This window comes from Mizuhopecten yessoensis, unplaced genomic scaffold (genome assembly GCF_002113885.1).
Source record: "Mizuhopecten yessoensis strain PY_sf001 unplaced genomic scaffold, ASM211388v2 scaffold10989_1, whole genome shotgun sequence".
In the NCBI taxonomy this organism is placed as follows: Eukaryota; Metazoa; Mollusca; class Bivalvia; order Pectinida; family Pectinidae; genus Mizuhopecten; species Mizuhopecten yessoensis.
Genome location: NW_018408822.1, coordinates 252,538 through 270,220, shown reverse-complemented (window position 1 = coordinate 270,220; position 17,683 = coordinate 252,538). Strand labels below are relative to the sequence as shown.

Below are 17,683 nucleotides of genomic sequence, written 5' to 3'. Positions count from 1 at the left end.
CACACACACACACACACCCCACACACACACACACACCCCACACACACACGGGGTGTCACAATACGCCAAGAGTGTATCACGATATATCGCAATACAGAATGAACATATTGCGATACACAATACAACTCCAGCACACACACAGGCATACACATATAGGGAGATATTAGCCATTCTTATTGTAGTCATTTTTGTTTAAGTTTGGATTACAAATGCATGTGTTTCAATACTTTCCTTTTATTAATCTAACCTGTACTTCACTAATTGTTTTCCTCATTTATAATGTTTTTTTATTAAATATAATCCGTAAATGACGATTTAATAAATCTATCTGTAAGACAATGGTGCAGGATGAGCATAAACTGCAGCCATGCCTAGTATGCGTTAGTGACCCTAATCTAAAAGGGAATCTTTACTACTGTTTCTACTCTGTGCTAAATAAAAAACCAACGGAGCTCAAACGGAATACAATTTTCAAGGTGATTGAGAAGAACACACGATTCAGTCCTTTTACGATAAGTAAAAGCAATACATCTGAGCAAAAACGTAATTATATTACATTATTGTACATGTGTATATTGTCTTTCATAATTAAGAACGTTCGTGTAGCAGGTATTCGTACTAAGGAATGCGGATGGACCTGTGACCTGTACATTGAGATTTATATCATCTAAACATTCTTCTGTTAATTGTTGATATTGTCATATTAAATAGTTATTATTAAATGCCTTACTTTGTATTTTTAATGATTACTTTACGTCATAAGATTGTTGCCTCATGTGACCCGGTGGACTTATCGACTTTGGTTGACTTTTTTCATCACCGACCTAAATTTTAAATAGGAGTTTCCTTACTTTAATTTCTAGTGATTATTGCGATCAAATACAAGAACCAAGAAATCATAAATGTAAATGTATCATGCAATTAAGTCATATAATAAACATAACTAATTTAATGTACGAACAATTTCACAAACGTGGGTTTTAGGTGACGCTTGTGTAGACTGTTTGTCACTTCAAAGACATTTCAGAGCTATTATTCTGGGAATTTCATAGTGGGACCAATGCATTAAGTTTTACTGCAAATTATATGTTTGTACAAAGGATCTATGTATTAGTTTAACTATGCAGGCAAAATTACATAACGCATGTTGATTATAAAAGCGTGTTATGTAGATATTTAATCGCAAAGGATCTAGCGACTTGAAGTTTAAAGGTATGTCTATTTTGCAGAATCCAAACTACATCATAACAAACCTTAATCACAAAGTAAATTCGAAGATATCTATCAATGTCCTGTCCCTGTTCCCAAAGGAGCATTGAATGTCTGCCAACAATGTAGAATACAAATATATCAATGTTTTGAGCTTGTATTTTAGTTTGTCCTACTGACAGCTATCAGGGAATGGGGAAAATTAAAGAAATCCAGCATATTTAAGTTGTCCAATCGGTTTATTTCGAAGCATTATGTTACAGAAACAATCTTTAACATTTCGTCTTCAGATCATGCTTGTTATATTGTCTGTACATATTATTTTGTAGTCGCTAGAACTGAGGGTAGTGCGTTTGACTTCCGTTTTAAATACATTATTCCATAGCAATACTTATTGATGTTTCAAGTTGTATTATTTGCCTTCAAATTACCATGTAACTATAACTGATGAACACTACGTACTGAACTGCAATTGTTATTGGCTGCCACGTCATAATATTACATAGCCCCGGACTGTTTACGATGTTAGACGACTGAGAGGCACTTTAATACCAACAAACCAAGTAGATTTCTCCAATGCAGCAAGCTGATCGTAAAGTAGTACGGGAAGATTTCGCGTCTGTCCGTAAACTGCATTCATTATCCTCACTTGTAAACAGAAAAAACGACGTTTTAATAAGCTTTCCGTTTATATATAAACATCCTTCCGTGATCATAGCTACGTTTCCTTTGAAAAACATCAAAGGATTAAGTGCTAAAGCCGTGTTGTTATACTTTATTTCATCTTATCTGCAGTGATTGTTTGTTCTGTTTGCAACTATAAACACCATATCATAGAATTGGATAACCATATATTTGACTATGCTTTCAAGACACATATTTCTATATTGACTTAAATTCTAATTTTAACCCTCCGTATTATTTTGAGTTTGATTTATACATTTGTACCATTGTCATAAAATGTCGTTATTTTAGGGAAGAAGGCATAATTGAATTATGTAATTCCCTGCGTGTAAGTACATTGCTCTGTCTATACCTCTCAGTAAGTTGTGATGTTATACGTATTTTACATACCAAATAAAACGCTTGTTTAGATAACCTTCGTTTCTATATGTCTTCATTACAATGTCTCAACACTACATTCCCTATACAGCTTTGATTTCAAGTAGAGTAATTTTAGCGTCGATGTGGAAAAATACCCAGTTCACTTAGTGCTAATTTAAAGGTTTTTGGATTGTTTGGTATGTAATGTTATTGGGCTATAAATGTGTAATGCCATTTTGAACTTGAGGATTCACTTAACCATGTTAAAAGTAGCATTCTAAAAGTGCCCCATTGCACACAAAATATGCTTAACATTTAAACTTTGTTCTTTCTTTAAATAACCTATCAGTGTTTGATGTGGGACAAGCTTTTCCTTGGTACTGTTACACTGGAATAACGTCAAACAAGGGCTAGAGGTATTATAAACATTTCATGTCGATAGTCTGGTTTCTGCCGTTCGTTATAGAACAGAACACAGCGATACTGTTGGTGCCGCCCTGTGGTATATGCGCTATAATGTACATCCACAAGCGTATGTAGTGGAAAAAACATTAAAACGCTATGACTGATATTTGACGAAGGAAGACTATCGGCAATCCTGTCGGCGCCTCATCAGCCCTTCCAATAACCGTTTTATATAAATAAATAGTTATAATGTATCTGTGATGTGCACGTGGGATTCTGGTAGGGCTTGGACGTACTGGGGAAACACAGATCGCAGTGCCAGACAAGTTGTACGTGTTATAACGTGATCCACTAACACCACAAACCATCTACAGGGGCAAAAGTAGTACCGCTCAAGATTCCACTTTACCGCTTTAACGTTAGGATGGTAAAACGTTATGACATAGGCATGACTATTTGACGGAACTTTAACAAGACTAGATCAAATGACGGGTGTTACAGGAAATATAACGACGCCATGACGGCTACCACATATGGTTCAGGAAACGCTTACTCTCAGGAAACACCTGTTTTTGTACCTGCTTTTTTGTGGAAGTTCATGATGTCTTTCCTTTTGTTTCGGTGTCAGTCGACTAGGTGATCCAGATGTGTTGACGCTATTGCTATATATTTTTCTTCGTATGATTTTTTTTTTAATTTGTACATGACATTTGATTAATCCCTTTCATTAGAGTCGACAATAACAACACAAGGGGTTTGACTTTGATAGTAGACTATTGGTCCCCGAGGTTGGTCGTAACGCTGTAGCTAGAATTTATCCTGGTACGGCTTACTTGAATTTCTTTTCAAAGAATATCTTTTCCGTTAAAGACAACAGTTGTTAACATGTAACGTTATAAAGGCTAACCCCCTAAATTAGACATATGTTTCGTTGTTTTGACCTTTAATTTTACCACGGATGAGTGCTGACAAATCGCAGTGATATATTTGTTTAGATTTCTGCATTAGCAAGCCATTTTGTTAAATCCTGTGCTAGTTTTCTTCGTGAAAATTTTAAAAGCATGAGTAAAGAGCATTGAGTTGGTTAAGTAACAATTTCAGCATCCTGTGTGGTTACAGCTGCAATGCGGTAAGGAATATATGATGGGTGACAGAGGCTGGCACGTGTAGGATTCATCGTCATTATGACGACGACCTGCGCGTGTTGCAATTCTAGGCGGAGTACACGTAACACTCGTTCAATTTAAGGCAAGCGGTTAACATAACTGTTTGACACCAGACCAGAGGAACAGACGCTAAACAAATCTGTAATAACAAGTATCATTGTTAGAACATACAAACAAATCCCCTCATTTCCAGAGAAATATGCATGCATCAAGGATGTCTGCAGTCTGCACTTCCATAGACGCATCAAACTGTATGAAGATAATTTTGCCACCTGCTTGTTAAACGCTTGAAATAAGCTTTCTTTGATAGACCTGAAAACAATAACACCATTGGGTAACAGTTTAGGGTGTTGCTTATAGAGAACGTATAACACAAACACATACCATCGCTCTGGTAGGTGTCGACTGTTGGTACGCCTCAACAGGTTACAGATTCTGTAAACACAAGCACGTGGGGCTCTGACTCTAACAAATTACCGCCTAGACACAATGCTATCAACATCGGGTTTGTTCAGCACTGTCTTTAACTGTCTTCCAAATACCTTCAAACACACTTTAGATCCGGCATTCCTTGATAACTTCCGGTGTTGGTTTAATAAAGCCATCTTGGCGTTCTGCATTTAAACAGATATATGAGTGGTTTACGTAAAGGGGGATCACTCGGGCTATACCTCTCCTCTGATCCCCTTTGATTACCAATATTTCGAACGATAACTATCAAGCAATCTCCTTCTTTGGTTGTGGGTTTATAATAATGTGGGCTTGTCTTCAAACAAGCATGTGCGGGGTCGGGGTAGTTTGACCTGCTAAAGTACGGACATTGGGTGCTGTTGTTTATAATCAATCGTAGGATTGTTTATACCATCCCATAATAATTTCATCCATATGTGATACCTCTGTGAAAATGACACCTTTTGTATCAAAAGAAAACTGTCTTTATTACCTCCTTAATTCTTTCCCTACAAAGCTTACTTGAGTTCGTGTGAAGTAAAAACCATCTTAACAAATAGCGAAGTTCATATGTTTGATAAAGCTTTTAAAACAGGTCGGTTATTGTGGGTAAATCAGTGGTTTTAAACCTTGAGGTCTATTTCTATTTTGGAGGGGGTTTCCCTTTTTTTATACCATTTCTTTTTCACGGTTGTCTCCAAAAGTCTGGGAATTACATAATCACATCATAAGTCAAAAAATGAAACTTTAATTCCTCTTATCTGGTTAAGAATTTGCACAAATCAATGATACTATATTGTTTTCAGCTCATCATTTATAGTTGATACATAACATACAATTACTTAAGCAAAGAGATATAAATGAAAAATGTGCGCAACACTGCCGGATCTGAAGATATTCGACAAAAGGTCTATAAAATGATATTTACGAATTTTTTAAGTCTTGGTAATACAGAAAGACTAGAAAATGGCGTTAAATCTGTAGGTCTATTGATTGTATCTTTATCATTGACACATATAACAAATGGCAGACAGACGAAAATCCATGAAAAATAGTTTGGATGTTATTCACAGAATGCTAGCAAAGAAATGGGAAGACCTTTACCCCTAGAGTGCCAATATAAGTCACGCCTTTCTTTTAATGACCTGTTAAATGCTGTCTGACCACAGTAAAGTAGAGGCTCACGGTAAATATCAAAGACAGTGCATGCAGCACTGGTCAGTGTTAACTGCTCTCAAACCGACTGGATACAGAGGCTGGAGTACTATGTATAATAAACAAGCAGCATGTGTTTGTTATAGAAAAGTGATTCAGTTAATTCACACAACTTTTGTATACTTTATTTTACTCTATTCTTCATATACAACACAGGTGAGCTTCTTGAATAATGATAATCCTTTTGAGATCTGCTATATATCTTTTTCTACTTTACTTTAGGTTATAGTTTGAGTATATATATATATTTATTTTTGTTTTGAAAACTTATAACATTAAAAAGACAATAATGTTTAAATTTATAGGACTGCTGGGTGTGAAAAATACGAAAGAAATAGCGAACTTAGGGAAATATCTAAAAAAAAAATACAAATTCGAGAAGAACCCAATTATTATAGATAGACATAGTTGCACTCTCTATTTATGTGATACTGTTTCTATTTGTAATTGTGTTGTGAGTGTGTATAATGTTGTGTAATTTTATTTTGTATTATGCACTGTAAATATCGCACTTTTGTTACTTTGTAAATTAAGAGTCGAAATACTCAAAGGGCTAAACATGCGCCTAAAACTTATCCGGAATAAGGCAAAACTAATACAATAAGATTAATGTAATATATCGTTTTAAGTTTTCAACTGCCAGTACATGACATACAAAATGTTCCTTGAATATGAATATTAAGTAACTATTGTTGATTGTAAATTAGGATATGTCTATATCAAACTGCGATTGAAGTTTTACTCATACTGTAAATATATTCCGAATATTATTGTTTATGAAGCTTTCTGTTGAAATATAAAAGGGCAAATTAAGTATTATTATTATTATATTAACCAAGATCAAAATATAAAGTTCATAATAGATAAAGTTAACATGAGTAATTGGTCAGTCTCCTTTTCTGTAGAATGACGAAGACGTAGGTTGCACAGGGACCTGAGGAACTATTAAAGCTCATTTTATATGTTTGGACCTATCTTTGTCTGCAGTATATTATATTTTTTTTGAACCCCCCCCCCTTTTTTTTTGCAATAGACAACAATGCCTTTGTGCTTTACACACATTTAAACATGAAAATGACATGATGGCAATAATAAATACATATTTACATGAATTTTATAGCAGCAAAATAACACACATTCAGAAGGAACATATTCATTCACAATAGTAAGCATGAACAGAGGATGCAATAGACTTTAGCAAAAAAATAATTTATGTTTGGTTTTATTATATACATATATGTTTCGACCTTTCCTAATGTGTAGGGTTATTGAAAAGACCGCGAATGTTAATACTCCGTTCAGATTCTCATGTCCCTGTGGTAGAGTTTCGTGCATCTGACTTTTAACGGCAGTTCAACAATTCTTGTTTTACATCACATTGCGTCTATTATAACTAAAAACGAATTCCAATCATGTTGTCTAGCCCATCAATGCATGACATTACAAAGAACTGACCGGTTTATAACTTGATTTTTACACGAAAACATACACACCCATTAATTGTCAAAGGAAATATTGCGTTTATTATTGAAGATGCTGGTTAACGACGCCTCGGCCTGAGTTGCGGAATTCCAGTTACGTTAATGTTTTGCAGTATCGGTCAAATTACGTCAGATTTGACTGACAGACACATTAGAACGTATACTTTATCAAAACAGAACGTGCACGGTACATTCAATTACATGTTGTACTTTTCCGTATCAATTTTAAAGTAGATCAGGCTTATATCTTACTCTGATTGAAATATGATATCAGGACAATCTCAGTTCCAAACTCACCAGGATTTGGGCGTAACAGTATGTGTAACATTCAAAACAATTCGAACGATTCATTGATACGGTGATTGAAACTGGCCTAAACCCAGCATCGCCGGGATCTAAACGGGTGTTCATAATAAGCAAGTTAACGTCATTCACGGGCCTTTTCCGCACATTTGGAAACTGTCCGCTTGCCGGAAATTCCCGAAGATATGCGATTGAACAAAATTAAAAGTTTTAAGAAATATATAAAAAAATATATATATACATTTAAAGGTCGGGTGTATCCATATGTCTGATTCTGTTTGTTACTTTCCAGTGGGAGTTAGGCTCTGTAACTCGTCTACATATCTAGGGTTATATTTTTATTAAATTCGACTGTTACTTTTCCAGCGGTGGTGGGACACTACCCCGTGTGTCTCCGGAGTTGATATTTATAATGATTTTTACTTGTTACTTTCCAGCGGTGGTTGGACACTTACCTCGTGTGTTCCTGGGGTGATATTTATACTAATTTTTATTTGTTAATTTCCAGCGGTGGTGGGGCACTACCCTGTGTGTCCCCGGGGTTGATATTTATAATGAGGTTTACTTGTTACTTTCCAGCGGTGGTTGGGCACTACTCTGTGTGTCCCCGGGGTGATATCTATAATAATTTGTACTTGTTAATTTCCAGCGGTGGTGGGGCACTACCCCATGTGTCCCCGCGGGTGTACCAGTTGTTCACGGTTTAACGGCTGTGTGACGTGCCGACCCCGCCTGTTCCTGTTTCTGGAGCGGAGCGGCATGAGACAGCGAGGTGTGTGTACCCACAGTTGTCCGTCAGACTACTACGGGGTCCGGCGGCAGGACTACAGTGTCTGCTACTGTAAGTATCGGGAGGGAAAGACTACATTACCGTAAACTGCCTATGCACGAACTTTGAAACAATATGATATATCCGATACATGTAGGATTACGACTTGCAGTACTTTTATGAACCTTTCGATCGATCGCGACATACAAGATACTTTGTATTTATTAGTTTGCTACGTAACATGGAAACACAAATAACAATATCTTCGACATTCCAGGGGTTACGCCCACTTACATTCTGTGCAGACTTAATTGAGCGTAAACCCTGGAATGTCAGGGATGAAATAACAAAAGAGAATCGTTAATACATAGTAACTCGTGCCCTGTTCGGGATAGGACTCACGATTTGTACGGTACGGCACAAAGACCAGAAAACGGTTACAGTGTGTTTGGACCTGTATGACTAGATGTGTAAGGAGAAAAACGACACTGACTGAATACCCCCATCCCCTTTGTTAGACTTTTTAAATCAATTGTTGCATGCCTCGCTTTTGCCAAGGCGGTGGGATAAGAATAATATCTATTGAACCAATAACACAACATTCTTTCTGATTAGAAAAAGCACAGAAACATTATGTTAGCATGAGATGTATACTTTTACAATATCGATCAGAGCAGCCGTCCTTTGAGATAATGCATATTTCTCCTTAACATATTATTTAGTTTTTAAAGGAGTTTATGATATTTGGTATACCCATTTTTTTTTATATGAGAATCGGTTAAAACCATTTCTCTAAAATATTTTTCATGTTAGTCTCTGTATCTTTGAGGAAATAAGGGTGATGAGAAAGGTGCCTCGTCAATGAGTTATTGTCCTTTGATCCCGACTAATGACACGTGTTGCAAGTAATGGCGCGTGTCGGAAATAAACACGTGGACACGTGTAGCGTCCAGCTTATAGTGCTTCAGCCGAGTGATGTCTTCGAACAGCTTAATCTAAAAAAGCGTTAACATCCTGACTCCGATTTGCTAGAATACCAATACCTATCAAATCACCTACATTTACAAAGGTCAGTCTATAAATGGCTTCCATGATCTTACCAGATTGTAGTATAAATTGGAATCTCCTGCATCTGCACTGCTGATCCAAACATTTAAAAGAAATCACATCTTAAAGCCTTCAACATTAAAACAATGTTTAGAAAAGACATACTGGAATAATAAAGACAAACATTAATGGTTTAAAAGCCATCCTATTGAACTTGATTACTTTGAAATACATGCTAAATTGGTCTGTCACTAACAGGATGGGCCTGTATTGTGTTAGCCTGTGACTAACAGGCTTGGCCTGTATTGTGTTAGCCTGTGGCTAACAGGCTGGGCCTGTATTGTGTTGGCCTGTGACTAACACGCTTGGCCTGTATTGTGTTGGCCTGTGGCTAACAGGCTGGGCCTGTATTGTGTAAGCCTGTGACTAACACGCTTGGCCTGTATTGTGTTGGCCTGTGGCTAACAGGCTGGGCCTGTATTGTGTTGGCCTGTGACTAACACGCTTGGCCTGTATTGTGTTGGCCTGTGGCTAACAGGCTGGGCCTGTATTGTGTAAGCCTGTGACTAACACGCTTGGCCTGTATTGTGTTGGCCTGTGGCTAACAGGCTGGGCCTGTATTGTGTTGGCCTGTGACTAACACGCTTGGCCTGTATTGTGTTGGCCTGTGGCTAACAGGCTGGGCCTGTATTGTGTAAGCCTGTGACTAACAGGCTTGGCCTGTATTGTGTTGGCCTGTGGCTAACAGGCTGGGCCTGTATTGTGTTGGCCTGTGACTAACACGCTTGGCCTGTATTGTGTTGGCCTGTGGCTAACAGGCTGGGCCTGTATTGTGTAAGCCTGTGACTAACAGGCTTGGCCTGTATTGTGTTAGCCTGTGGCTAACAGGCTGGGCCTGTATTGTGTTGGCCTGTGACTAACACGCTTGGCCTGTATTGTGTTGGCCTGTGGCTAACAGGCTGGGCCTGTATTGTGTAAGCCTGTGACTAACAGGCTTGGCCTGTATTGTGTTGGCCTGTGGCTAACAGGCTGGGCCTGTATTGTGTTAGCCTGTGACTAACAGGCTTGGCCTGTATTGTGTTGGCCTGTGGCTAACAGGCTGGGCCTGTATTGTGTTAGCCTGTGACTAACAGGCTTGGCCTGTATTGTGTTAGCCTGTGGCTAACAGGCTGGGCCTGTATTGTGTTAGCCTGTGACTAACAGGCTTGGCCTGTATTGTGTAAGCCTGTGGCTAACAGGCTGGGCCTGTATTGTGTTAGCCTGTGGCTAACAGGCTTGGCCTGTATTGTGTAAGCCTGTGGCTAACAGGCTGGGCCTGTATTGTGTTAGCCTGTGACTAACAGGCTTGGCCTGTATTGTGTAAGCCTGTGGCTAACAGGCTGGGCCTGTATTGTGTTAGCCTGTGACTAACAGGCTTGGCCTGTATTGTGTAAGCCTGTGGCTAACAGGCTGGGCCTGTATTGTGTTAGCCTGTGACTAACAGGCTTGGCCTGTATTGTGTAAGCCTGTGGCTAACAGGCTGGGCCTGTATTGTGTTAGCCTGTGACTAACAGGCTTGGCCTGTATTGTGTAAGCCTGTGGCTAACAGGCTGGGCCTGTATTGTGTTAGCCTGTGACTAACAGGCTTGGCCTGTATTGTGTAAGCCTGTGGCTAACAGGCTGGGCCTGTATTGTGTTAGCCTGTGACTAACAGGCTTGGCCTGTATTGTGTAAGCCTGTGGCTAACAGGCTGGGCCTGTATTGTGTTAGCCTGTGACTAACAGGCTTGGCCTGTATTGTGTAAGCCTGTGGCTAACAGGCTGGGCCTGTATTGTGTTAGCCTGTGACTAACAGGCTTGGCCTGTATTGTGTAAGCCTGTGGCTAACAGGCTGGGCCTGTATTGTGTTAGCCTGTGACTAACAGGCTTGGCCTGTATTGTGTAAGCCTGTGGCTAACAGGCTGGGCCTGTATTGTGTTAGCCTGTGACTAACAGGCTTGGCCTGTATTGTGTAAGCCTGTGGCTAACAGGCTGGGCCTGTATTGTGTTAGCCTGTGGCTAACAGGCTTGGCCTGTATTGTGTAAGCCTGTGGCTAACAGGCTGGGCCTGTATTGTGTTAGCCTGTGGCTAACAGGCTTGGCCTGTATTGTGTAAGCCTGTGGCTAACAGGCTGGGCCTGTATTGTGTTAGCCTGTGGCTAACAGACTGGGCCTGTATTGTGTAAGCCTGTGATTAACAGGCTTGGCCTGTATTGTGTTGGCCTGTGACTAACAGGCTTGGCCTGTATTGTGTTGGCCTGTGATTAACAGGCTGGGCCTGTATTGTGTTGGCCTGTGACTAACTTGCTTGGCCTGTATTGTGTTAGCCTGTGGCTAACAGTCTGTGACTGTATTGTGTTGGCCTGTGACTAACAGGCTTGGCCTGTATTGTGATGGCATGTGACTAACAGGCTTGGCCTGTATTGTGTCAGCCTGTGACTAACAGGCTTGGCCTGTATTGTGTTAGCCTGTGACTAACAGGATGGGTCTGTATTGTGTTGGCCTGTGACTAACAGGCTTGGCCTGTATTGTGTTGGTCTGTCACTAACAGGATGGGCCTGTATTGTGCTGTCCTGTGACTAACAGGCTTGGTCTGGTTGTGTTATCCTGTGACTAACAGGCTGGGCCTGTATTATGTTAGCCTGTGACTAACATGATGGGCCTGTATTGTGTTAGCCTGTGACTCACAGGCTTGGCCTGTACTGTGTTGGCCTTTGACTAACAGGCTGGGCCTGTATTATGTTAGCCCCCATCTTTGGAATTCGATGAATTACCCTCACCTTCAATCTCTGTGTGGAGCGTAAGTGAGCATAACCTCTGGAATACTGAGGATGGGAATTCGCATACGTTAATCAAGTTATGATCCAATGGTACTTCTTCAACGCCAGAACACAGGTTTTGTTAATAGACCAAGATAACGGTTCGTAATCATTCTTTAAATGTAACGACATTTTCTATTAAACTATCCAATAATCATTTTTATTTTTTTTATTTTAAACCCGTGAAAACACTAATCGGTTTAACGTCCCTGTAACATTTTAAATACGTTGTTATAATATTACAGAGCTATCAACCATGTATCTTTCCTGATTTAATTAACAATAACCCAATGACTTTTTGTTCGGAGTAATAGCAGCGCAGTAACAGCTAGCGTTTATGACCGTCATATATTTTTCGGAAGATGATAGCAATCGTGTTCCTTCCGGTTTCAATCACAAACTTACGCCGATAAATGGTCTAGTCATGATATGCTCATTACAAACGAAGACCACTTTGTAAGGATCCAGACTCTTTATTCGCCAATTCCCACAATGATGTAGCAACAGATATACGATTTAACAAGATAGTCTTCATATCGTCAGCGATATCTTAAATGCTAGAGAATAAAAAGACGTTCACGTCCCGATAAAATCTTCGTTTAACGTCGAGAGCGCCAGTGATTCATGGTTGTTCAATAATCTCTGACAAAATATCAACATAAACCTCATTTACGGACTGTATGTAAAATCGTCCCGATAAATCGCATCATATCGCCATCACGTGATGTGTGTATTTTTTTCTATTATGTACATTAATTTTGAACTATATGATTTTTTAATTCCCTATCCCGTTGCTTGATGACAATACCGTGTGGTTAATTGTAAACGTCTGTGTCAGAGAAAGGAAAGAGCCGATTAAATCTCACGAGTAAAACATGGACCATGATTTTAAAGTATGGTAAGCTTTACGTTAATTTAACGCGAATATTTCATCTAAAATATTTTCAGAAATCACAAACTGCTGTAATATGAATTTGAAATGACCGCCTGAATGGTAAGGAATACAAAATAGATAAAGAATTCCTTAAATGGCGTTATAGACATTTGTCATTGCTAATGACTCACTAAGATAACTGTGAATCGGGAAAATAGAATATACAATACTGAAGAGGTGGGTTCTGAAACCTGCCTTTTCAGGGTATCAATATTAAATTCAGTGTGTTACACAAACCTTAGTATCATACCCCTGAACATTGTTGATGTCCTAATTCAGTCGGTCTAAAATGAACTGAATACACTCCGTCTAAGCGTATAAATACATTATTTACACCCGTGTGTATTTAGGTGAAGATTGCAGTTTAGTGAAACTTGACTTTGGTGACAACAAGGGGACTCGATTCCATGGTCGGATATGATTATATCTAACTTGGCTTCACCGACAACAGGGAGACTGAATAGATTATTTACTCGAATGTGACAATGTGTCGGTAAAGCCAGAATTTCATACAGTCTTTTCTGGGGCCTGTTCGTTTATGCAGAATAAACCGCTTTGGCTCTTTTTAAATGTAACAATTTCGGGTATAAATCCTGGCGGACCTGCAGGCCTTGCAAGGCTTTTTCAAGGCTTTGTTAAGGCTCGCCTGAAATCAGCATTAGATTACTAGGTCCGACCTTATTTCATAAACGAACAACTCTGGTCCAACCGTTTCGGTCGCGATAAACGAAAGTGGCCCTGGTTGTGATACATTATCAAATATTTAAGAAAGCACTTTTAAAATTTTGTATTTCTTCAGTTTACAAAACCAGGAGCTGAGGTCTTTGTTGAATTTGAAGAGAAGATTTTTTTTTTCAAGCAGATGTATTGGTTTTTCAATCTTGACCATTCAACTAATCTTTAAGAATGCCTCCTTGATCAATAGCTTTTATTAATCATATTGAAATGAGATACCCTCGATCAAAGCGGTCTTTCTGAATATGTGATTTTTTGGAACATTGGTGACTAGGTATATCCCATTACAAACTGTAAATATTGATACTTAGTCAATACTCACATTGCATTTAAAAGCAGATAGCTTATGAGTTATATAACGTCTCTCATCCTCGGAAGTCTGATTTAACGCCATTCTGTAATATGTGTTTGACTCTGCCGTAACTGTGCACTTATGTGACCGGGAAGATCTGAGTAAATAGTGTAGCTGTTCTATTTACCTGTTCTATTTACATATCACTTCAAATGTTTCTTTACCATGAAGTCTTCAATTGAAGCAGCAAATCAAACGCGCCGCGCGGATGAATACATCCCTGCCCGATCTCCTCCTTATTCACAAAAGACAACTCGAACACAATGTATACCCCGAGTATGGCAATCTGAACTCTGAACTCTTGGGCCTTGAGTATGAACTTGCCACCCAAACCGACCTTAGTACACCGTTCTCGACAGAACTAATTACTGCATATCAAAGGAAACTGGCTGAATTAGTCATACAGGTCTTTATAATGGAAACCATTTCACTTTTTAAAATTTAAAATGAATATCATTTTTTATGATTTTATTTAGCTAGTATAGGCTTAAAAACGAAGTGCAAATTTATATGCATGACTGTATTATTGGATTTATATGTATGGGAATGATTGAGATATTAACCGATTGAATTGGCGAAGAAAAACCAACAAAGGTTCTGATGTTAATAGGGTCGACGTTATGGATTTTATATTAAAGATGAATTCCCCACTGAATATATTTATTACTGAAAGACATAACGCGTTATGAATATAACTGATCTTTCACTAAAATACCACATAAAAAGTGTAAAAATCGGATCATAATAGTTATTTGCATTTAGTATGAGCCCGTGATAATTAGCTATTAAGCTAGATACAGCTGCCAATGTAGATAGTTATATATTGACTGTACACCTACAAACCGTACTCCCCTTATTCTGTTTAGACCTTAAAACAGTATTACTAGAAGCAAAAGTGTCATATAAATGGTTTGAAATATCGAAAACTTAAATAAAGAAGAAAAGAAAAAAATACTGCTACTTCCTTAATCATATTTATATATCACTCATACTACCTCAATCAAGTCTGTTTAATTATTATCATATTTATTCGGATTTTTTTAATATGCTTAATATGTAATGTATAGATGAAAAATGGTTTTGAATTCCGAACGGAAGAGGGTCATATTAAGTAGAGTCTGAACCGATTTTGCGTATTAATGTTCTCTCAAATATGGCAAGATTTGTTACAGTAGAAATCAATGCGCGCCCTTCTTCTGTACGTTCTTTTGAAAGCTAGAAACATGCGCATTTGACGAAACATCGGGGATAAGTGACGATGAACATTTGCTGTTTGCTACATTTGTTACATATGGTGTAATATTTCTCTGATAGATTTACAAATATGTGATGGATAAATACAGTCGGTATACAACAGACAATGTCGTTATTTCATTGTTTGATATAACTTGGGCTCTCAAATAGATTATGTTTAACGAATATGCTCCACTAAATTTTGCATACCTAATCACCAAACGGAACAGAAAATACAGAGAACATGAACAAAGAATTGCACTTATATCAAGAATGGTAAAAATATTAAAGTTGGTGCTACCAAGATAACGCGACACTCACACAAATTGATCTCATTTCTCCAATATAGTTTACTTGTATTCTATTTAAACAAATCTTAACATTTGTGATGCCATGGTCGTCTGCTTTGGTAAAGTGCGTATAGGTCTTAAGTGAGGAATGGTATGGTTGCTTGTACAATTAAAATACGTTCTCATATTTGGGACACCTAATTGATATTCATTACACCCTTCCCTCTGCCAAACACCTGGGCAGGTTTGGGGAAACAATAGACCTGTTGAATCTCACTGTATAATATGAGATGACTAATATTGGGGCTCTCCAGAATCGGGCATATCCTTCTGTGGGGACATAGAAGAGACCTTTGTTTTCCTGTCTGTCCTACCAACTCTCCCTTGTCGGCGGTATCTTGCTAGACACATCCAATCAGCACACTGTCAGGCAGTGTGACCGGGCGGAGTGTCATGCTAACCATGTAAAAGTTACGCCAGCTCAGCGATACAGAAGTGGCCCTTAGTTTGCCCAATTTTCTGAGGACACCGTCTCTGTGTACCCTTAGCTGTTGCGAGGACGTTAAAACCATGAACAAAACAAAAACAAACCTCTTCAGTATATGCGTAACCATCTATCTAATGCATGTACTTCTACTTCTAAATGGTACTGACCAACTTCAACAATTTGAAGATAAAATGTCAGACGAGGAGTGAAACATGAAAAGAGATTGTTACACGGAAAGAATCATGTAACACTGTTGAACGTGTATCCATGGCAATACACACTTGATAGGTTGTTAACATGATTATACTTATTTCAAGAGATTTTATTATAGTGTCATAATGACGCAGCCTTCCTCCACTTAAATAGTGTAACACTGTTTCTCCTCGAAAAATGATTTGCTGTATATATATATTACTTTATGGAGCAGTGTAATTGTATTAACCTCCATACCATAATATATCAGAGGTACAGAGTTACGTGAAAACAAATGTATTATTAACTTAGTATGGCAGTCATTCCCCCCCCCCCCCCCCCTTTAACGGTAAGATTTGTCTGTGCATTATGAATGATTAGAGGCCTGTTGTTAAACAATGCTGAGCACAGACGACAAATTAACACACTTACTTAATCAACCATACTTCAATTTTGTACCATATGCATAGATTTCTCAATCATTTCTGGGCACATTTATCTTGCCGAGCGAATGATTTTGCGTAATAATAATCTTCAGAAGCACATTTCTACACCGAATGTACTTTGAGAATATATCACTCGTTTATTATACAGAAACTGTAAGTTGGCTTTTTATTGAAAACTCAATCAGAGTATTTGATACACAACGCTAACATCTATGTATTGGTTACACTCAATTACATTACGTCGGCGTAGCTATGAATCTCATGTAAACTGTACATTTAGTGGTAAATTTGGTGATATTTCAGATCGTTATTGCTATACAGTAATAGGCAATGTTTCCTTTCACATTTCATATTTATTACATCCATTCCTACATTGGGATGTGGATTTGTTGTGGTTGTTCAAAAACTGAATCAGTAACAAGTCCACCTTGGTGCAGCAGGTATACCATTATTGCCTAACAATGCCAGTAGAACAGGTATACCATTATTGCCTAACAATGCCAGTAGAACAGGTATACCATTATTGCCTAACAATGCCAGTAGAACAGGTATATCATGAGAAACTATTTAGGTTGGACTACACTAACCCAAAAGATGAAATAATAAAATCTTAACCTTTCTGAAAAAATGTATATAACAGACTCTTATTTAGCCGGTGCTTTGAAAACTGAACTATATATGGTCTGAAAAATGTATAGGAATGCATATATGTATGTAACTCCACTACATTGTAGACACCCTCGTGTCTGGAAAACATTTATTTCAAAACGTAAACTTAAACCTAATTGGAGAAAGGGAATAACGATTGATTCTTTACGGAAGTGAGCCGCCTCTGGATACGTCCAACAGTTTGAAATTGAGTCAAATTGTTCCCCATCGACTCCCTCAAGTTTCACTAGATTAAATAATTTCATGTACCCGAAAAGTCAACAATCTTTTCATGTATGTATATATCTGTATGAGTTATTGAAAGGTCAGGATATATGTTCTTTTCTAATCCAACTTTCTTATGTGAAAGTTCAATTAAGATGTTATAATTCAGTTTGCCATCTTGAGTACGTAAATAAGGCAGTAAAGGCTTCAGCGTAT

The 17,683-nt window shown here is 38.1% G+C and overlaps 1 protein-coding gene across 1 annotated transcript in view; it reads left to right on the top strand.

The window, feature by feature from the left end:
- LOC110464450 (R-spondin-2-like) overlaps positions 1-17,683 on the top strand; it is a 51,745-nt gene that overhangs the window by 26,979 nt on the left and 7,083 nt on the right. The window contains exon 2 of the mRNA XM_021519668.1: positions 7,923-8,114. Coding sequence (XP_021375343.1) covers positions 7,923-8,114 — 192 coding nt within the window. The remainder of the gene's footprint in view (positions 1-7,922; positions 8,115-17,683) is intronic.